Source organism: Ricinus communis, chromosome 8 (assembly GCF_019578655.1).
Source record: "Ricinus communis isolate WT05 ecotype wild-type chromosome 8, ASM1957865v1, whole genome shotgun sequence".
Classification (NCBI taxonomy): domain Eukaryota; kingdom Viridiplantae; phylum Streptophyta; class Magnoliopsida; order Malpighiales; family Euphorbiaceae; genus Ricinus; species Ricinus communis.
Window position 1 is genome coordinate 11,412,565 of NC_063263.1, and position 22,108 is coordinate 11,434,672.

The 22,108-nt window shown below is 30.0% G+C and overlaps 3 protein-coding genes across 4 annotated transcripts; 2 read left to right on the top strand and 1 right to left on the bottom strand.

Moving 5' to 3' along the window:
• Window positions 1-2,643: 2,643 nt before the first annotated feature.
• On the top strand, window positions 2,644-4,526 carry LOC8279744 (probable WRKY transcription factor 40). 2 transcript variants are annotated; one of them, XM_048378648.1, is made up of 4 exons: window positions 2,644-3,123; window positions 3,235-3,555; window positions 3,670-3,786; window positions 3,973-4,526. In XM_048378648.1, exons 1-4 carry the CDS (start codon window positions 2,956-2,958, stop codon window positions 4,330-4,332), a joined length of 966 nt encoding a protein of 321 aa, XP_048234605.1. In that variant the 5' UTR covers window positions 2,644-2,955; the 3' UTR covers window positions 4,333-4,526. The 2 variants fall into 2 exon arrangements, with proteins under 2 accessions (XP_048234605.1, XP_048234606.1); XM_048378649.1 differs by having other exon boundaries at window positions 2,646-3,114.
• A 4,713-nt stretch (window positions 4,527-9,239) lies between these two features.
• Window positions 9,240-12,029, top strand: LOC8280243 (photosynthetic NDH subunit of subcomplex B 1, chloroplastic). Its single transcript, XM_002512674.4, has 7 exons — window positions 9,240-9,789; window positions 9,970-10,120; window positions 10,226-10,416; window positions 10,500-10,757; window positions 10,831-10,936; window positions 11,399-11,484; window positions 11,658-12,029. Exons 1-7 carry the CDS (start codon window positions 9,347-9,349, stop codon window positions 11,821-11,823), a joined length of 1,401 nt encoding a protein of 466 aa, XP_002512720.2. The 5' UTR covers window positions 9,240-9,346; the 3' UTR covers window positions 11,824-12,029.
• Window positions 12,030-12,122: 93 nt separating this feature from the next.
• Window positions 12,123-14,990, bottom strand: LOC8280240 (phosphatidyl-N-methylethanolamine N-methyltransferase). Its single transcript, XM_002512675.4, has 2 exons — window positions 14,610-14,990; window positions 12,123-12,705 (listed from the first exon to the last, which is right to left on the bottom strand). Exons 1-2 carry the CDS (start codon window positions 14,852-14,854, stop codon window positions 12,456-12,458), a joined length of 495 nt encoding a protein of 164 aa, XP_002512721.2. The 5' UTR covers window positions 14,855-14,990; the 3' UTR covers window positions 12,123-12,455.
• Window positions 14,991-22,108: the final 7,118 nt, after the last annotated feature.

Sequence of the window (22,108 nt, forward strand, 5' to 3'; positions counted from 1 at the left end):
GAATAGGAGATACACAATAATCTTATTTGAGTTGTGATGTTTGTTTTAATAATACTATTATAAATTTATAACTTGATAGATACACTATTTATAGGTTAAATTAATTGTATAATAATATATAATATCTTTTTATTGAATGTTGTATTTATATTAATTAATTTTTAATTATGATTGATTAATGATAATAACAAATCAATCAATATAAATATGATATTTATTAAAATATACCATATATCACTATACAGTTAATTCGATTGATATAATGGTAGATCCAGTTTGCTCAATAACGTTAAAAATATTATATTTTGAGTGAATTTACTGTAAAGTTTTTATATTAATAAATAATATTCTATGTACATGTATATATCATTAAATTTATAGACAAAATTGCCATCCCTAAATTGAAGTTATATTAGTATCCGTTAAAGTAATGAAAACTTTCAAAAAACAATTATCAATACATTTATAAAGAAAGAATTAATAAATCCATTAAGAGAAATAAAAGCAACAACACATATGTGGAAAAGATTCATATATTTAAATAAAAGGAATTAAAAAGAAATCTGCATTGATCTTAAGAAATCATTATGAATAAAAAAAAGTAGAAATAACCCTAAAAAGAGAGAAAGAAGAAGAAAGAACGGGCGTTCCAAAAATTATAAATTTGGCAGTTCAAGATTTTGATAATGTTATCAAAATCAAAACAAACAAATTTTATTCATATAAGACATTGGAAGAGAAATGATTTTTTCATATTACACTTCTCCAAACAATTAAACAAAATTAAATATCTTTAATTTCCTAATCATAAGAATATTCAGAAATTAATTCATATTAAATTCATTCAAAAATATTTAATAGTCTCATATTAGTCCGATACATTTAAATTCTAAAATAATGCTCGTATAGATCTAACCCTACATTCGGGTTTTTTTAATATTATATTAACGCAAAATTGTATTGATTTAGATGAAATATTATACATGTACGGCTAGTAAAGTCAAGAAATGCAATTATTTTGAAAATGAATGTATGGTACGACCATGGACTAGACTAGTTGGGAAAGGTGTGCATCACACCTTATATAAAAATGCATGGTTAATTGTCCAATTCCTTTTAACTTAAAAAATAGTAATTAATTGAGGGCGTTGAATAAGCACTAACTTATATATATATTTTTCATTTAGAAAAGGAAAAAGGAAAGAAAAAACAAAAGGATGATCAAACAAGTCATGCATGCTTGGGAAAGAAAAGAATGATCGTAATTTGAATTGAAATTGAATGGCTACTACTTTCTACTGTCTTCCATTTCTCTGTACTTGGTCTAAAGTTGGATTAGAAATAAATAAATAAATAAATTGGGGGAATTTAATTTGACATCTTTGTTAAAGTAATAACTTTTCATATCATTAAGATTATAAAACTAGGTTTAAATATTTTATTTTCATGAAGAAGGGTGAGTGAATGTGGAAAACAAGGTATTTAATATGTTGTTTAATTATACTAATAGCTTTTATCTCAAGTAATTAATTAGAAGATTAATAATATGCAAATAAAATAAATAAAACACTATATGAAATATGTGATTCATTCTATAGTTCTTCTAACTAGACATATGTATCATGTGTGAAAATGTAAATCTATTGTAATTTGTGATATTCACGATTGATTAAACAAAAATTTGGTATGCTGACAAATGTATAGATTTATGGATCACATGTAAATATTCTAAACATTTATAGAAAAAAATAAAAATAAATTATAAGCATGTGCAAATCCTTTTTCTTTATTTGCATAAACATTTGCACATATTTATTAGTAATAATGAAATCATAAAATAGGAAAACCTTTTTCTTCCGTATACAAAAAGAAAAAGATAATAAAATAAAATAAAATAAAAGAATGATGATTCCTTTTAAACCATAATATAATGAAGGCATAGTTCTATAACGTGGAAAATATTTGAAAACGTGACTGTAAAGAAAGCTTTTTATATACACGAGGAATTAAATAAGTAAAAAGGTAGACCCCATAATAAAACAAAAGAGTGTACCAAAAAAAGAAAAAAAAAAGATTTAAAAAGATCGGTAGCTACCCAATACCCATAAACCCCCAAATAAATAAATAAAAGCATTTTGGTCAATGTTAAACTTCCAATCTTCTAAAATAGATGCCAAATGCATAGTTTGACTATTGTATATGAATACCTTCTTAACTTCTAATATTTTTGAATTACTATTTCAACTTATTATATAATTCATACATAAAAACTTAGTACATATAAAAAAATATATAAGTGAAAAATTAAAATTCATAAAATTAAAATAATAATTGAGAATGAATGCTAAAGAAAATCTCAATAAGTAAAAAAATTTAAAAATGGAATTTAGGAGTGCATGCAGTGAATTCTTTTTCCTATAAATAAAAACCAGACCATAAAATTGGTTAAATTACATACGCACATGTAACATCCCATTGTTTATTGCTCTTTTTGGTGGGCGCTTGACTTTGAAAAGCAAATTGTTGTACCCAACCGACAATGTCTCTTACCAATAATCAATCCACCTTTCCAATTGTTGTTGTTTTTTTTTTTTTTTTCCTTTTCTTACCCTATATAGAGAGCATGCATCTCTTTCCAATCACTTCATAAATTCATGTGGCAACCATAATCTTATCTCTCTCTCTATATATCCCCACACTCGCCACTTTCCACCTTGTTTCTTCAAAACGAGTAGAGCCTTGATTCTTTTTATTTCCTTCTCTATATGCGTATATATATATATACGTGTTCTTGCATTTTGGGTTCATCAGGAGGACTAGCTAGCTACAAGAATTTTTGAAGGATTTACTATCTTCATCAAGAAAAGTTTTCAAGAGAAAAGTATAAAGATATACATAGACTTGTTTCTTGGTCGTTTCAGTTTTGCTTCAAGATTCTTAAGTACAAGTTTTATTATGGATTATTCTTCTTCTTGGGTGGACACTTCTTTGGATCTTAATCTTAATCCTCGACGTGTGAAGGATGATGTTCCTATTCAAGAAAGGTTAGCCATGGCTAACGACGTTCAGAGCAACTTTATGGAGTTGGGAAGGAATATTTCTGTTAAAGAAGAGGTTAGTTATGTGAGTCGATTTTCTTGTTTAAGTGTGTCTCGATAATGATTGAATCAATTGTTTCTTGAAACTGAGAGGTTTTGAAGTTTGATTAATTTGTTGTGTTTTAATTACTTTCAGACTGGAGCTTTGGTGGAGGAATTGAACAGGGTGAGTGCAGAAAACAAGAAACTGACAGAAATGCTTACTGTGATGTGCGAAAACTATAATGCTTTGAAAAGCCAGTTGATGGATTATGTGAGCAAGAATCGCGATAAGGAGCTTAGCCCTTCAAGGAAAAGAAAGTCTGAAAGCAGTAATAATGATAATACCATTGCAATGAATGGGAATTCAGAAAGCAGCTCAACTGATGAAGAATCTTGCAAGAAACCAAGAGAAGAAATTGTCAAAGCAAAGATTTCAAGAACTTATGTTAAGACAGAAGCACCCGACACAAGCCTTGTAAGTCATCAATCAATTTAACTAATTCTGCATAACTTTATGAGGCTTGTTTAGATATTTAATGTTTTATTTTATGGGCTTTTACTTAGCAATTGCATAAAATTGTTGTTTCAGATTGTAAAGGATGGATATCAATGGAGGAAGTATGGCCAAAAGGTCACCAGAGACAACCCTTCTCCAAGAGCTTACTTCAAATGCTCTTTTGCTCCTAGCTGCCCTGTCAAAAAGAAGGTAATGTTCCTGATATTTGTCAGAATCATTTTAACATTAATGTTCTTTCTTACATAAAAGCAATAGTTTAGGTTTCAGTCTTTGATACATTCATAAAATAATTCCGTGAAATGAAATCAAAGTTTCCATGTGCATTGGCATAGAGTTCTCAGTTCCTAATGGTTTGTATCATCTGTGGTTCTTCAGGTTCAAAGAAGCATTGAAGACCAAACTATTCTAGTAGCAACATATGAAGGAGAGCACAATCATCCACATCCATCACAAATGGAGGCAACATCAGGCGCAAGCCGAAGCCTGACTCTTGGCTCAGTACCCTGCTCAGCCTCCCTTGGATCGTCCGGACCGACCATTACTCTTGACCTGACCAAATCCAAGTCCAGCAATGACGCCAGAAGTTCAAAACCAAGAATGGAAACTCCTGAAGTAAGGCAGTTCTTGGTAGAACAGATGGCCTCTTCGTTGACAAAAGATCCTAATTTCACAGCAGCATTAGCAGCAGCCATCTCAGGAAAAATGTTGCAGCAGAATCACAAAGACAAGTGGTGAAGATTTCTCAGTTTAGGCCATTTTGAAATTTGGAATATGTAGTTGTAAATACAACATCAGGAAAAGGGGAAACACAATTTTCATAAATTTGCTTTGAATTGCTATTTAAGGAGGAAGTATATTGTCATTGGAAATGATTGATGAAAAATTCATCCCCAATTTTGCAAGACGCAATTGGGGTGGAGTTCATGCCATATTGAATTGATCTTCAACATTTTTTTTTTTTCCTTTTCTTGGATTTATTTTAGTTATTAGTTCCTTTTAATTTTAACATTAATAGTTTCTCTAGCAATATAAAATGAATAAAAATTTATATTTAAATATAGGCTAAAGGGATTCGATGAATATACAATATTTAATTTATTTCAACTAAACTTCAATGTTGAAGTTAATAGAGTTGGATAATATGAGTCATATTCTTTATTGAATTTGATTCAAGATTCAATATAATTTCCTTGTCTTGCATGCAAAGAGTGGATATACTGAAAAAGTTGGGATATGATCAATTTTCAAAAACAGTAAGCAACAAGTTGATGAATGTAGGGATGCAATTTGGTCACCCGAAATAGCTGTCCAAAATTGACTGAAAAGAGTTTAGTTGGCCAGTTACTGCTTAGATTGATTGCTTATTGGACCACTAGATTGACCTTTCTGGGCTATTGAATTTTATTTGACAGCCTGTGTCATCTACTGTCCATCCAAAATTATTGGCATGCTGTCCTAAATTATTAGATTTTGAATACTATTAAGCATTTGTGCTATGCAGGCACCTATGCAGAAAATAAAAATATTCCTTTCAGACGGGCCGCCAAGTGGTTGGGATTGGCAGGACTTGAGAAAATCTTGGATTTTTTATGCATCTCTAGTCAAATATAACCTGCTATTTTGACTTGTTAGGATTCTTTGTTGTGTTCATTGGGTCAAGAAGCTAGAAAGTTAGACAATCTTGGATACTCATTGACCATCTGTTGCATTAATTTCTCCTGCCTCTCTTGCTTCTGTAGTAAGAATGTTGAAGGATCTTGTTCTGCATTTCCTCATCCCCTGTACTGATAGTTTATTCTGATTCAACTAGAATGGAAAGTCCACAACAACTTTGGATGCAATGCAACAGATGCCACTTTCGTGATTTTGCAAATGGCAGCAGCAGCCATATCTAGACGAGGAATATTTTTCTTTTTTCCCAATAAACCAAAAGGAAAAAAGAGTTGCAGAAGATCAAAACACACATGGTGAAAAGTAGTCGAATAATTTAGTTCAGAATCTAAGCATGAATACGCAAGCTATCAAAAGGACACAAAAAGAAGAAGAAACAAGGAACATTAAAAGAAAAAAGTAATGATTCATGAAAGTGATAGTGAAATTGAAACTTTTTAACACAGGCGAATTTTCTGACTCTGCTATAGGCTCCTTTTAATAGAAAGGAATTTTGGCCTGGTAAAAATATAAGAGCTCTTCTCGGATATTGCAGGAATAAAAAGTATAGGAACATGTTGATACGTAATTTAAAGTTTTCCAAGACAGCATCCTTACTTGTTGTGTGCTGAGGCTCACCTTCTTAGTTTAATGGAATATGAGAATGAAATTGAGCACACTTGCCTGAATTGCAAAATTAGACTATCCTGAATTTGGAACTAATTTCGTCAATGGGTTTTCTTAGCCGCCAACAAAAGAGTGTTTCACATTGATGATGACCACTCTCACTAGTTTAACAATTTTTTCATGAGATTGAATATAAATCTTATAGTCTAAAAAGTGTATAGATGAGATGTTTTATAACTTAATTAAAGTTTGAGTTTTAACTTTAAAAATGTAGTTGCATTAAAACTCTTAAAGGAATGCTTTATAATTCATAAATGTTTTATCCACATTGCTCTAGATTAACTATATATAGATTGAATATGAGTTCCTATTAATACTAAAAGCCACCAAGGAATGGTACCATAATAATTGAAAGATTTTATCTTTTCGGTCCTTTTTAATTGTGAGTACATATTGATTTCCCTTTAAATTTTTTTTACCAACCACTCATATACTGATATCAATTATGAGTACTAAAATCATGACTATATATAAATATCATATATTATACAATCTAAATTATGAAACCTTAGAATTAATAATAAAATAATCTATAAATAGCCATATGTAATATAAGCGTCATTTTTATTATAAATACATAGTATTTATTTTTATATATTTAAAGCAATATACTTTCAAAATATTTTAATAGGAGTCAAGAAAATTTCTATAAAATATTATGAAATGTTAAATGAATTTAGAGGTCAAAAAAATATATTTTATACAACTAGAAAATAAATAAACAAACTGATAGGACTCAATAAGATATTTTATAAGATTATGAGAATTATCAGAGAGATATTTTATAAAAACTATAAGGATCTAGAATAGTATTTATAATGGTCAAACAAAACACAATATAATATTTCTATATATTTTTTATATTATAATACTTACCAATTAATATCTTAAAAAATATATTCTTTTATCTATCAGAATTTCTATTAAGAAATCGTTGAGTAAGTTTGATTTTATACTATTCACTTTTTGATTTTTAGTGTAATATATAAATTGCCTTATATATTTTATTTATTGCATAAAATCTCCTTGCCTTTTGAAAATCAATATAATTAAAGAGCTAAATTGATAAAATAATATAATTTGATTCTCAAAATTTTTATTAGAGTTATAATTCTAGTATGACAAAATTAATAATAAGAATAATATTTATTTTACTTTAATAACTTAAAGTTAAATTATATGAATTTCTAATATTTTGATAATATAAATATTTTTAAAATATTTAATTTTTTAGAATTTAATTATACTAGAAACTAAAGTAACTAAAGAATACTAGTTAATTATTTTATAGGAACATTAAAATTTATTTTTGCATAGAAATTAGAGAAAGTGTTCTAATATAATAAATAAATTATAAAGAAGCAATTTGTATATTACATCAAAAATTAGAATGCAAATGGTTTAGTTATTCTTTAATAGGAAATTCTAATGGAAAGAGTTTTAGCATAAAATTATAAAATAGAAAAATAAAAAACATAATTTTTAAATATTATGAGGTAAATAGTATAATATAGAAAAACACAGAGGCCAAATAATAATTACCTCTAAAATTAGGTCATCTTCAAGTGATTATAACCGTAAAACAAATGGTTAAATGCTATTTATTTCCTGGAATTTGGTAGAATATATGAGTCGGTCTTTATAAATTTTATTATTCTATTAAAACTCTCTTCAGTTTTAATAAAATTAACTACTACCTCTTCCCTGTTAGTTGAATGACTAAGCTAGTAATTTAAGATTATAATTTTATCATTTGACTTATTATCAAATATCAAGTTCATTCAAAATTAATTTATTATCAAATTAGAGTAAAATCTTATTTTTAGTACAAGTTAGTTTTAGTATCTAATTAAAATAATAAAATAAATTTTTTACTTATCTACATCTTTTATTTTTTATCATAATTTAATTCTAAAAAATTTAAATGTGTTAAAAACACTTATTTTTTATTTAATATTATTAAGTTACTATGTAGTTTAATTTTAAATTTTTAAATAAAATAAATAGTAAAAAATTATTATTTTTATTAGACATTAAAATTAAACTACATTAAATCAAATTTTTATTTGTATTCTCATTTAAATAGTTGATAGAAAGCTCTATTTTTAATGTATAAAATTATTATGATCTTCTTCATTGATAGTGAACTTGTCAATTTAGTGTATAAATTATCTTGCTAAATTAAGATATGATTGATTAATTTAATTTAACTATAATATAATAAAATTAATAATAAAATGATATGCTTTTATTAGAAATATTTATTTTATGTCAATAAATAAAATTGAATTATATAGTAATTTAATAATATTATTGTAAAAATAAGTAGTTTTAAAATGTTTAAATTTACTTGAATTAGATTGTATTAAAAATAAAAAAATTAGAGCAAGAAAAAGAATATTAAATTTATTATTTTAATGAGATCCTAAAATAAACTTGTGCTAAAAATAATATTTTATTATAATTTGATAATAAAATTAATTTTGAATGAATTTAATACTTTATAATTTTAAAAATTAAATTATAATTTTAAATTACCAGTGTAGTCCTTTGACTAACATGAAAGGATATAGTAGTTAGTTTTATTAAAATTTAAATAGATTTTGATGTAACAAAAGAAATATAGAAACCAATTTGTATATTAAACTAAATTTCAGGGGGTAAATAGTATTTAATCCACAAAAAGAAAGGTGCTAACTGATAAAATATATAAAATTCAGGGTGCTGGATGTGTATTGGACCAACAAGTTTCTTTCATTGTTCGGCCCTACATGGCTAGTATTATTTTTTACGATTCATTCCTCGCCAAGAAGTCATTATCTAATGAACATTTTCTTTCTTTCTTTTTATTACTCTTTTGAGTTGCAGCTTAGGACACTTCCTTTAGAATACAAATTGAGTTTAGAAACATATTTAGACATACGAGCTTTATTTATTTATTTAGTTTAATATTTTAACTTTCATTTTAGTTTAGCAAGTATTTAAATTAATAAATATTTAAATTCTATTTTTATAGTACTTTGTATTTTTAATCTTTTATTTAAAGATATTTAAATTTTATTTAATAATAATATTAAAATATCTAAATATGATACACATAAACATATTAAATAAAGTTATATATCAAAAATATTTAAATATTATAAAAAATATAAAATTCAAATATGATTGAGTTAAATTAAAAATAAAATTATTAAATTGACTAAAACTGAGGTGTAAAAATATCCATTTTATCTAAATTTTCATAAAGGTTGGAACTAAAATCTCAAAGGGAAAAAAAGGGAAAAGAAAGAAGTATGGACCCACTTATCCAACCAGCTTCCACCCATTCAAATCCCAAAAACTTCCTCAACTTCCATAACATTACCGGCTAGAACAACTGAAAGAGAAGAAAAAGAAAAAAGAAAATACTATGGCTTCAACTTCTCTACTACCCAAAATCACTCCTTTTTTAACAAACCCATCTTCATTATCTTCAACTCACTTCACCAAGCCATCATTCTTGAACCCATTATCACCTGACCACCACTCTGCATGCGCTAAAAAACCAACCACTACTACTGTGTTACATGCAAACAAAAAGAACCCATGGCTTGACCCTTTTGATGACGGAGAAGACCCTGAAATGGAATATGGTTCATTGTTTGCGGATGGTAAGCAAGAGGAAGATCCTAGACCACCTGATAATCCTAATAATCCTTATGGGTTCCTCAAGTTCCCAAAGGGTTACTCTGTGGAGATTGCTTCTTTGCCTTTGAAAATTAGAGGCGATGTCAGGAGGTGTTGCTGTGTGATTTCTGGTGGTGTTTATGAGAACTTGCTTTTCTTTCCTGCCATTCAGTTGATCAAGGACAGGTATGCAATACATGTACATGCAAAATTAATATGCAGCTGAATAGTGCAAGTTTGATTTTGACATTTAAAGGACCATATCACTCGTGCATTTACCTCATTAATAGGCATGATATCATAACAGTACTGCTGTTTGATGTCATGTAAGGTATTGTAGAGTTGCTTACTCTATCTTTCTTTAAGGTACCCTGGTGTTCAAATTGATGTGTTGGCATCACCAAGAGGGAAGCAGACTTATGAGTTGAATAAGAATGTTAGATGGGCTAACGATTATGACCCTGATGATGATTGGCCTGAGCCAGCGGAATATGTTGACATGCTTGGAATTCTTAAGGTTAGCTTTGATTTCTTAAATTTCCTTTTAGTAATTCATACCAATAAATTTACAGGCATTACCAAATTTGGTTGAATTGAAAGAAGTATTCCCTTCTGTTTGCAGAATAGGTACTATGACATGGTGTTGTCAACCAAATTGGCAGGTCTTGGACATGCATCATTCTTGTTCATGACATCGGCTCGTGACAGAGTTAGCTACATTCACCCGAATGTAAATGCAGCAGGAGCAGGATTACTTCTATCAGAAACATTCACTCCTGATATTACAAATCTTGCAGAAGGTGGATATCACATGTGAGTCCCTGTAGTACTACCTGGCAAATGAAACAATACAATGTTCACAGCTTAGAAGTTTTATTTGGGAATGGTGGGTGTAGGTATCATCAGATGCTTGATTGGTTAGGAAGACCTTTTCGAAGTGTGCCTAGGCATACAGTGCCTCCATTAAGAGTGTCGATTTCAAGGAAGCTGAAAGAATTTGTAGAGGCAAAATATAGAGCTGCAGGTGCAGAGAAGGGGAAATATATTGTGATTCATGGGATAGAATCAGATTCAAAGGCCTCAATGCAGTCCAGGGGAGATACTGATAGCTTGTTGCCTCTCCAAGTATGGGCGGAAATAGCGAAGGATATAAGGTACTATCCACCCCTTTCAAGGTTTTTATTGTTGATTCCTACAAAATTCTATAATTAACATAGTTGCAAGCAGGGCATTTAAGCCAGTTTTCGTCATTCCACATGAGAAAGAAAGAGAAAACGTGGAAGAAATAGTTGGAGATGACACCAGTATTGTCATGATTACTACTCCTGGACAGGTACTAGTCATTTTCCACTCATCCTTCCTTTCTGATAACCCAAATGTAGCCTGGGAGGGGCGGGGCAGGGAAGAGTAAGAGAGCAAAATCAAAACACAAGCTGCAGGAACATAAGTTCAAAAATTCAATGCAGAGACAAAGAATGCCAAAGGAAACCAATTGCCTTTTTGACGATTAACTCCAGATTACTGAACTTCACACCTCCGTAGATTTACCCTGGTGTCTATCAGAGATGTAGACCATCTCCCTGCAGCTTCTGTACAGCCCTGACTTGATGCAGGAGAAGACTTATCTTGGACCAGGCAGTGGAATAACATGTATAATTATAGTAGATATGACATCATTGTGAAACCTGTGTCAAACTTGATAACATCCATTCCAACAGAGGCACTCGCACAAGGCTAGTAGTCACCATTGTAAATCTAATGTTTCCACGGATAATTATAATTGTTCTTGTTTCAGCTGGCTGCTCTGATCAATGACTCGGCTGGTGTAATAGCTACAAATACAGCAGCAATCCAACTTGCAAATGCAAGAGAGAAACCTAGGTAATTTCTCTGCTCAAAACAAGTCGTATATATAATTCGAATGATTGGAGTTCGAGCATTCTTCTCCTTTAAGTTTGCAGATGCCAAACTATAATTGGAACTCCATTATAACGATTGAGCAGTTAATATCGGGACATACTCTAATTGGTTTTTTTTGGCTGACATTTTTGCAGCATTGCCCTCTTTGGATCTATAGAGAAAGGTAGACTGTTTATTCCTAATGCAGAGGAGAAGAAATGCAGTATTGTCTCATCTAAGACTGGAAAACTGAAAGACATTGATGTTGGAGACGTAAAACAGGCAATGCATATTTTAGATTTGTCCCTAGCTCTGGCATAGAAGAAAAACTTTCAGAATTACGGTTTCTGATTTCATTTCTTTTTTCCTCTTTTTTTTTTTTTTTTTTTTTTTTTTTTTCCAATTTCATTTCTTTCTTCTTCTCTTCCAATGTTCAGTTTCCATACTTACATGGAAGTCCAATAATCAATTTGTAAAATATAGTTCACGGAATAAGGCAAATGAATATTAATGGTCAAGTTAACCAAGTGAAGGAATCGCAGTTCATGAATGCTCCAGTTAATGACAAATGGAGCAAGAATTTTATACCACGGCATTAAGATTTTATATATATATACCAATTCACTTACACACTTGTAATCTAACCCTTCCAAATCTGTTTCCAAATAGTTTAACAGAAACACTTCTATGCTACAAAAGCACAAACATATTTAACTCCGATTCAGGTCACTAAATGCAGCTATCAACTACAGGCATTTTTTGTGGATAGTCTGCACAGCCTTCTTAGTGACCATGGAAACAATGAGACATAAGCACTACAAAGAATCATCAAAATTGAAATGTAAATGTTCAAAGATGCAATTAGACTAGATAAAAGTAAAACAGGGACCTTCATGTAGCTAATGCCATTGGCTGCCTCAAGATCATTGGTTAGCAAACTGCAACTAGTGAAATCAAGAAAGTAGCTTTGCACGAGTAGCTAGATCCTCTTTTGATTCCACATGGATCATGAACACATATCCCAGACTCCACAAGAGAATGTATTGGAAGGGGACCCATGATAGACAGGCAAGAAGGCTCAAAATGCTTCCAACATATTGAGGATCTCTTATAACCCCAAATGGAAATTCTGTCACCCAGGGGATGCTCTTTCCAAAGCGTACACCATAGTAAGTACCCGATTCACCAAGCAATCGATATACCCTGTAAAATGCAAGTTAGAAAATATCTTTCCAAGCCTAGCAACCAAAATAGATTAGGGACAAAAGCAGCTTAAGCATTGGAGAAAAACCTGTTAACAACCTATAGTAGTTAAAAACAATTAATGGAATTCCACTTGTAATCAGATCATAAGAATTTACTACTCCTAGAAAGAGATCCAGTAAAATGCTAAAATCAGAATCTTTTCACTGCATCAAAGTAATACCATTACAGTCAGACAAAATATGCTAAATATAGCAGCTTTTGACATTTCATTTCTGGTTTACTATGAACTGATCACAAATATCATGAAACGTATCAATTAAGGAATAGACAAATAATGGTCTCTAAACTTGCCGAAGCAGCTTCTTCATGGTTATATTGTAAGCTTCCTATTACAAAGCAACAAGTTCCTTGACTAGAAACTAATGTTGTTCCTCATGGATAGACCTGTTCAGGTCCCACCCAGCCCAGCCAGCAATTTGGACAGGTCTACTTACAGATAAAGAATATGTGAAGATGAATAAAGATGCCTCATTGCTGATGTCAATCAGCAGAAGATTGCAAAATAAATGGTGACTCTGTATTTGAACATGGCAGAATTCTGTTCCATATTCTCAAGATATATATATATATATATATGAACGAAAGAAATGTGTACCAACAGCAAAAAGAAGAAGCACTTGATCTGGTTGGTCTATTCTACAGAAATTTCCAAAAATAAAAAAAAATTGTCTGTCTCATATTTCTCATTTGCTCTTTTCAATTTCAGCAAAGCAAAGTTTGACACATACTTCTTCCTCTATCCAGATCCTTTGTATATTCTTCTATTTATGCCTTCACTTTTTGGCCCATAGTTCATAGAGGATGGGACAAACATGATAGGAGTGCAGAGAAATGCCAAATCTCAAATTATCAAGATATAATAACTAGTACAAGAAATTTCATAGATGCATATTGATTTTATCAAATTTCCATCTTTAACAATCCCCATAGAAATGCAAAATCAATCCATCTTGAACATCCTTAGCATCAGATCTATGGAACTTCAACTCTTATATTCCTTATTTCAGATATTATCAGGTTCTTTTTTCTTAAAACTACAGTTCACTGATGTTTAGGAAAGATGCAGGATTCTCAATTTATGGCATAAAAGAGCAGCTAAGCTAAATTTATTATAATGTGGCTTAATTTACCATAAATTCTACTAATTTCTACAGAAAAATAGTTTAGTCCACCTAGTCCCTTTGTTCTATTAAGGACCTTATACCAGTGCAACAAAATTAGAAAAGTTTTTAGTCCCTTATCACCCCATAGCACCCAGGCACTCCACCCATTGCCTTAAACTTGACCAATTTAATGATTAGGACTTTTCATATTTAGGGGTGATCATAATTATATGGAGAAGTGACTCACTCCCAAATTAGGAAACAAACTTCAAATGAAGTTATTAGATCTCTAATGTTTCCATAGTCATGGAATATTAGCACTCTAAGAATAGCTTGTAAATAATATAAGAATTGAATATTATTCGGAAAAGGCATGAGACCATCCACTCTACACTCTTCTGCTGCATAGCCAATTAACACTGTACATATGACGGTAATGGTGAAAGTTATGCTGCTTACTTTCGCTATCCATAATAAAAGAAGAACTTTTCATTGGCTAAAATCACTAAACTACTAAGCTTTATCAAAGATATAAATCAAGAATGTAGCAGAGTAAAACTCTTGGTTAGCTCATATTGAAAGACAAGCAACTACTGGGTATTCTGACTGATATCTTCTAAATTCATTGATAAGACAAAAGGAAAAATAAAAAAACAAATCACCACAAATATAATTAAACAGCAAATACAATTGAAAAAACCCACCGCAACAATCTCTGTATATGTTCTGGAGACTAACCTGACGTTGAGAAATTGACCAAATCCGAAAAGAGGCCAGAAGTAGAGAGGAGGCGGCCAGGAAAAAGAGGAGACTGAAAAGAGAGAAATGAACTGAAGAAGCTTTAGGAAATGAGAGACATAGGCCATAACTTTACATGGGTCACTCCCTTTCCCACAAAGATTCACCCATGACTGTGGATTTGTCCATAACCAGTAGTAGTATGGAAATGGAAGTAGCACTCCTACTGCTGCTAGGACACCCATAGTTTTTGTTGAATTATCTTGGGAAAGTTTCAATCTTTCTCTCCTAATGTTAAATTGCTAATATAGTTCTTAATCTTGGGGAATGCGAGCCTTGATGGGCTGGATCCAGATTCTTCAAGACTGGTGGATCATTGGTAAAAGTTGAAGCTTTAGGCCTCATGTTAGGCTGTGGATAACCTTTCTCTGCTTGACGAGCCGTTGGTCACTTTAAATTTCTAACTAGTTATTTATATCAATATTATATAAATTTATAATTGTTGTTATTTATTTCTTTGTTTCATAACCATAAATTATAAAAATTTAAATTTTTTGGTGATCTGTGAAATGATCTATTACATGAAATTCAATCTTAATATCATTTTGCACTAAGTTCATATACACATATAATTGTCATATTGTTGGTTGTCAAATCTCAATTTAAGGCATAATTTTTGAAAACAGGACAAAATCTTGAAAAGCAAAAAGAATGTTTACGAATTCAGAAATACAATTTAATGGTGGTGTAAATTTCTTTTAATGGTTAGCCTCCCTTTGCAAATCTCTTGTGGTGAAATAAAAGCGAATAATCTCTTAGGTATGGTACATTATCGGTGAAATAAAAGTTTAAGCCTCATGTTGTATATATATTGTCCCCTAGCATCACATGGATTATCGACTAGTGTTAAAAGGACTTAAAACTGGTTGGCACGAACTGGGGCTGGAATCAGCCTTGCTCCTTTCCCAATCCGACGAGACGAGCATGCACAAGGCATGTTTATGGAAATCGGTGCTGCTTTTTCTTGCAAGAATCAGGGGCAGGCAGGATTGGCAAGTAGCTATGCTTTCATGGCCTGGAAATTTAGCATGAAGCAGACAGGTCTTGATTTTGGATGGCTGGTTTGAGAATTAGCCCCCAAAGCATGAGGCAGCAGGTACCAGGCACATAGTTTTACTATCAAGCAATGGGCAATTATTTGCTATATTGAAAACTATATTTAACAATTTCATTTTTTGTACATAAGCAATATGTTTTCTGGGGATTATCCATTAATAGGAGTCCCTCAGGAATCATTTTGTTCTGTGTAAAGTTGACAAGTTACTTCTATAAAATAATGTGTGCGTGCCTTGTAAAGTTTATCTAAATAATTACCAGACTAAAAGTATTACCTTATTTGATTTTTCTGTGATTGGCTTGTTGTCAAATTTTTTACTTCAGCATTAACCATATAAGAAGACATCAAAACTACCACTTAAATAAGAAATAATATACATTTGCTCAAAAAAAGAAAAGAAATCATAAGATATATGCATCTGTGAATTCTGGAAAACCCTTTCATCAACCTTTTCTTGGGGATTCTCTTTATCATATTTGCTTTACTGTTGTGTTGGTTCATATTTATTAATTAATTATCGCGTAAAATGGCATCTCAAGATACTTAATTAGTTGTTTACCTAATAATGTCACTTCACAACTACATCTTTAAAACATCATTAAGATACATACTAGACTTTATACGAATGCTTAATTTCTTCTTCACAAGATTACAAAAGTATGGCTTTTCCAAATATTGTCAATCAAGTTGTATGCTTTAGCTGCCACTAAGGTGGCAACTCAATGGTTGGAAGTTTCATTGTGTTACAAGGGTTTGGGTTGGAATTCTAAAGGTAAAAATTGTTTTTCTTTTCTTAATTAATAGAAAGAGAAATCGGTTATAGATTACATGACTGAATAGTATCTCCTTACACTTATCGTAAAGACAAAAACTCACCTTATATAAAAAAAAGAAAATTCAAGCTCGATGCTTTCATTTTAAAAAACAAACGCTTTTACCACTTGAATTATACCTCAAATATAAAGAGAACAATTGTTAAGATATCTATACCTCCTAATTATATAAAAAAAATTTAAATCACATTTTGGTTAGATTTCTCCACTTAAGTTTAAAATTAGTGGAATAGTGACAAACTTAAATGTCTTAAACTAACTATAACTCTATGATGATTGTACAAATTACAATAATTATATTTAATAAAATTTTATACTACCAATCGCTCCTCTTTCGGTTTTGTTATTCGAAACAAGTTATATGCTATGGCTAATATAGAGATATCCAAGGAAGGTCCCAAAGCTAATAGCTTTATTAGGGTGCCAAACAATCTTTAGTTTAGGAGTTTTCAAAATGGGAAAACTTTATAAACTAAATATTAAAAGGTGGATGGGAAAAATTTAGAATACAAAACCAATCATAAAGAGAACCATTAGTCAAATGACAAGTAAGTGTCATGTTATTTTTTTATTATAAGTTTTCTTAAGAACAATAAAATAAAAATATGCTGTGTGGGTACACTTATAAAACTCAAATTAAAGGCAGAAGAAAAAAAAAAAAGATAAGAGAAAAAGAAAATTCCTTTGGTTTCCAATGAATTCTATAGAAGGTTCGTCACATGGAAGAAACAGGAAGACGTCACCTTGCATATATAAATGTTCCAAGGAATTTCTTCTTCAAAAATGTATCTGCACATTGATAATTTAAACAAGATGATCCATTCCATGGGATGCAAATGGGAATAATTAACAATATCCACCCAGAAAATTAACACATCTTTATGGATATATTATTATTATTATTATTACCTAATTTCTTATTGACAATAAAAATATTAATATTGATCATTACTAAAGTAATGCTGACAGAGGCTAAAACATAAATATATATATCAAATGCAAGCATCTAAGATCTTGTAATTAATTATTGTCATAAGTGTTAAATAGAACAATCATATAGGGGGAATATAACAACCAGGAGGAACCTGTAGTAATAAGAATGATAAATTCTGTATGATCATCTGGAACCACACAGTATTTCTTTTCAGCACTAGTTACTATTCCTTTAGGATCAAGGATCATGACCCATATAATTATTATTTTATTTTTTTTAAAGAGAACCCTATAATTAATTTTTACAAATAGAAAAGTAGGTATATAAAGGGAATTTGCATCAAATCCCTATTTATTTTTTTCTTGGTTGATTTATATTCAAGAAACATTTCAGAGGGATCAAGCTAGCTTCATTCTCATCTTTAGAGAGGATTAAAATTTCATTTTCACTATATTATATGTTTCTCCCTCCTCTGATTAGTACAGGAAGATATGTTTGATTCTTATTTGAAAAATATCTAGTTGGTCAAGAATATGATTATGCATAAAATATAATTCTTTATTTCCTATATTATGTACTAAAGATGCATGAACCATCTGAAATTTAGATATATCACTAATTTCCAATTTTCGGGTATATGCATTATGTATTAAAGTTTAATTAAGGATTTAATATTTTTAATATAGTGAGAAAATTAAGTGAAGGATATTAAATAGTCGAGTACCATATAGAAACCTTAGATTCTAGAAAAAGGAAAAACTTTAAAGTTACTCTTCTATGAAAAACTTTAATGTGCCTAATAACTAATAATGTCCACTAAATTTAACACTAACGAAATCAAGCTGAATGAAGGATCAAACACTAGTAAGGAATGAATAAAAAGAATTGATAATATTAAATCATTAAACAAGATTGATATCGCGTATAAAAACAAGAGTAATCAGTAATATACTTTTTATTGTTCTATTTTTTGCCTATCTGATGTAGCTTTTAATATTTTTATAAAATTAGCTTTTTAATATATAAAATTATAAAATAGTTATGTAAAAGTATTAGATGTTATACGAGGCGGCCAAGAAATGAAAAAAAGAAAGAAAGAATGTTTAGCATTTCTCTAAAAACAAAGGATTGAGCTTCTTTCTAGATTTGATTTGGATTCATTTGAGATATGAATGGAGAAAGGGATGAATATGAACCTGAGGTTGCACTAAGCAAGTCCTAGTCCTATATGAACTTGTAGTCAGTCACTATACAAAGGTTAAAAGACAATCCGAAGATATCTCAAAAAGTTAGATGCAAAGAAGGGTATAATGGAATCGGATTTTAATTAATATCTAGAGTGCATTTTTACAACAACAGTTGTATTCAACAGGAATATGCCTGCACTTGTTATTGTTATCTCTTTCCAATACCTGGAATTCACATCACATTCTCAGGGATTTTGTTTCTTTATTTTTCTCAAATTGAAAGATATGTACTATTGTGTGTATCCTCTACAAAAGAATATTGTGTTTACGACCATCACTTTCAAACATGCATTTTAAATGACCTTGTTAATCTTATAGTCTTTTTATAATACTTCTAGTTTATGGATAAACTTAGAGATTTTTATAACCGATAAATGGTTTTTTCTTTTATATTGATCTTTAAGTAAAATGATTGATAATTTGTTAAATATATAAAAGAAAATATCAATAAGATTTTATATAAATTCAAATAGGAATTAAATATACACTTGAGATCTATCTCAGGTGGCTAGAGTATTTGTTTTTAGAAGATAGAAGTTTTAAATTTAAGCCCTCACTTTACACTAAATGAGTTTTCATCTTTATAACGAATATAAGAAGATGACTATCCCTATTATATAGAGCTATCTATAATAAAAGAAACGATAGTGCTTGCAGTATTACTTCTCTTGGTGTAAAATCAATAGGTGATCTACTCTAATTTTTGCCATCAAATATGGAAGCAGGTGGCAATTTTGAATTTGATGAGTTAGTTAATGCTATATTACCTTATGCGAATAAATAATAGTATCCATCAACTAAAATAAAATAATTGTGAGTGGATTGTTAGAGGTAGTTGCAGATGTACAATTAAAGGGAAATTGGAGGAAAGGGGTGCTGTTTGGTACAGTGACTTCACTGACCAGAGTAAACAGTGGTGGATTAGTAATCCTCTTGTCAGAATGGGGCGATGGCTCCATTTCTCAATTTATTCAGACAGGATAAGAAAACTTTATGACCTGCTTTCCTGGACTGTATGAATTATATAACTCCGACATGGCACTGGATAAAAATTCAGAGTTTGCAAACACATGGCAAAACCCAATATGCATCAGGTTTTATCATAAACAGAATATGATAAATTGCATCCTGTACTTGTTTGTTATTATCTGGTAGAACATTCAAAGTTGTGTCGAAAAGCCCCTCTGCCTTCTCCTCTCTACAACCTTCTCTGCTCCTTTTTCTTTGAGCTGCCATGCTTATCTTTTTATTTTATTTTCTTGTTTACATGTCTTTTTATTTCTTTCCAATTTTCTTTTTCTCTACCTTTTGGTAGAATACTAAACTGTCTGTTCTTTGGTAGTTTTGTCCCCCCAAAAAGAATTGTTTTAAATTTTGGAACAACCATTGCAAGAAAATAGATTTAAATTGGCTAATATTAACAGATAGAGAAATAGGTGTCTTTCTGTAATTTGGTCCAAGGGATTTCAACTTGATAAAATCTCTAACAAAAATTAGAAAAAGATTGAATTGATTCAGCATATCTTATTATGTTTGCAACAATTATTGCTTTTGAGTTTGGAAGTTTCTGTTGTGACAATTTTTGGTATGTTCCAGTTTTTTATGAGCTAAATCAGCAAGTTCCATAGAGCATCTAGAATTGGGAGAATTATCCTTCTAAATTTGTTACATTGGAAGTTTTCAAAAGATAGTATGGTTTTCTCACTTGCTAGATAATTTTATCTCTCCAAAAGGAACCATCCTGGTTACTGTATCTAACAGTAAACAATGGATTCTAGTCATTCAAATAATAACCACATGTAAAAGCTGATATGTAATATTATCTCTTCACTGTAGAATTTAATTAATGATAACTGATGGAATTCTGCTTAATATTTTAACTATTTACAAATTTAAAGTTTATATTTAAAAAAAATAATTTATAACTTTATATAACTAAATTTTAAATTTAATTATAATTGACTAAGTTCTAAAAAATATATATAAAATAATATTTTTCATGACATAAAAATACGTCTTTTAATATTATCGTTTCATTTTCATTTTATTTTTTATGTTTTTTTTTAAAAAATTTTAATTATAATTCATTTCTAACATAATTTTCATTTTGAGATTAGTTTTTTAGTTATTATTTAATACATCAAATTTAGAATTCAATTTCAAATGAATTCTGGAATTTAATTTTAAATGAAATAAATTTTAAAATTCCATTTCTGGAAAAAATATATTTTAGATCGAAATCTTTCATATTAAATTTTTTTTTTCTTTTATATTTTTAGAGTGAATGTAAATATATATATATATATATATATATATATATATATATATATATTTATATCCTTACTCTATAGTTCATATAAAACCTCATGATTTTCGTTTTAACAATAAACAAAAAAAAAAAAAAGAATTGACCATTCTTTGCATCATAATGTCCCAAACAATTAAGGAAACTCAAAAAGAGAAGTGAACACGTCTCTCCTTATAATAAAAGGAACCTTCCACTTCCATTGCCTATCCAACACACATTGTTCAACCTGCAAAAAGCTTTATATTTATTTGTAAGAAACAATTTTCCCTTTGGAAGAGATGAAAGAGCCGATGACTTCCTCACCGGCTGGTCTTACTTCTTCTTATATAGCAAGCTGGTCTGCTACATAGACTGCTCAAACACCTACTCATATAGTTCAATTTATGTCGTTTCTGTTCAGGGGCTCTACTGGCTGATCAACTAATTAAGTAATCGATTATTATTTTGATACTATATATGGAGATTTCGGGTTCCATAGTAAGTATAAGAAGACGATTATTCCTTTTTCTATAATCAATTGTCAGCTGAACATCATAAAAATAAAAATATAGATATCCTTGACGATTAGTTTATATATGTAACCTATATCTTATGACTTGTCATTCTTTTGATTAATAATTTAGAATAAGAGAAACAAGGAAAGTGTTTAAGAAAGAATAAGAAATTGAAAAGGGAAGAAAAAGGAAAACCAAAAAATAGAATAGAAGTAGTATATGATGGTTATCATCACAGGCACAACAGGCATCCACATGTTTAACCAAAAACGTGGTGCCAAGGCATGATTCTCACCACCTTCACCAATTATTGGTGGAAGTTGTGTAATTCTAATCAGAAGAATGGCTACATTATCGGTATGAGAATTCTTGCCTCCCATAGAAAAGGGTTCGAGCCATCATTTTATCCATTCAAACCCAAAACTAGAAAACAATGATGATAAGAATTATGAATCGAAAATTCAATATGATCTTCTTGGTCCCAAACCCTTTTAGAAAAATATCATATGCCAAAAGTGGCTTTCATATTAGATTTGGGTTGCTTCAATGGTCTTTAATGGCGTGTG

Bases quoted from the DNA above. Each gene is read 5' to 3' on its own strand.
- LOC8279744 (XM_048378648.1), top strand. From the start codon at position 2,956: ATGGATTATTCTTCTTCTTGGGTGGACACTTCTTTGGATCTTAATCTT. The intron at 3,124-3,234 runs GTGAGTCGATTT...AATTACTTTCAG, and splicing joins TTAAAGAAGAGGTTAGTTAT to ACTGGAGCTTTGGTGGAGGA. The intron at 3,787-3,972 runs GTAATGTTCCTG...GTGGTTCTTCAG, and splicing joins GCTGCCCTGTCAAAAAGAAG to GTTCAAAGAAGCATTGAAGA.
- LOC8280243 (XM_002512674.4), top strand. From the start codon at position 9,347: ATGGCTTCAACTTCTCTACTACCCAAAATCACTCCTTTTTTAACAAAC. The intron at 10,937-11,398 runs GTACTAGTCATT...TTCTTGTTTCAG, and splicing joins TGATTACTACTCCTGGACAG to CTGGCTGCTCTGATCAATGA. The intron at 11,485-11,657 runs GTAATTTCTCTG...ACATTTTTGCAG, and splicing joins AATGCAAGAGAGAAACCTAG to CATTGCCCTCTTTGGATCTA.
- LOC8280240 (XM_002512675.4), bottom strand. From the start codon at position 14,854: ATGGGTGTCCTAGCAGCAGTAGGAGTGCTACTTCCATTTCCATACTAC. The intron at 12,706-14,609 runs GTTAGTCTCCAG...TGCATTTTACAG, and splicing joins GGTCAATTTCTCAACGTCAG to GGTATATCGATTGCTTGGTG.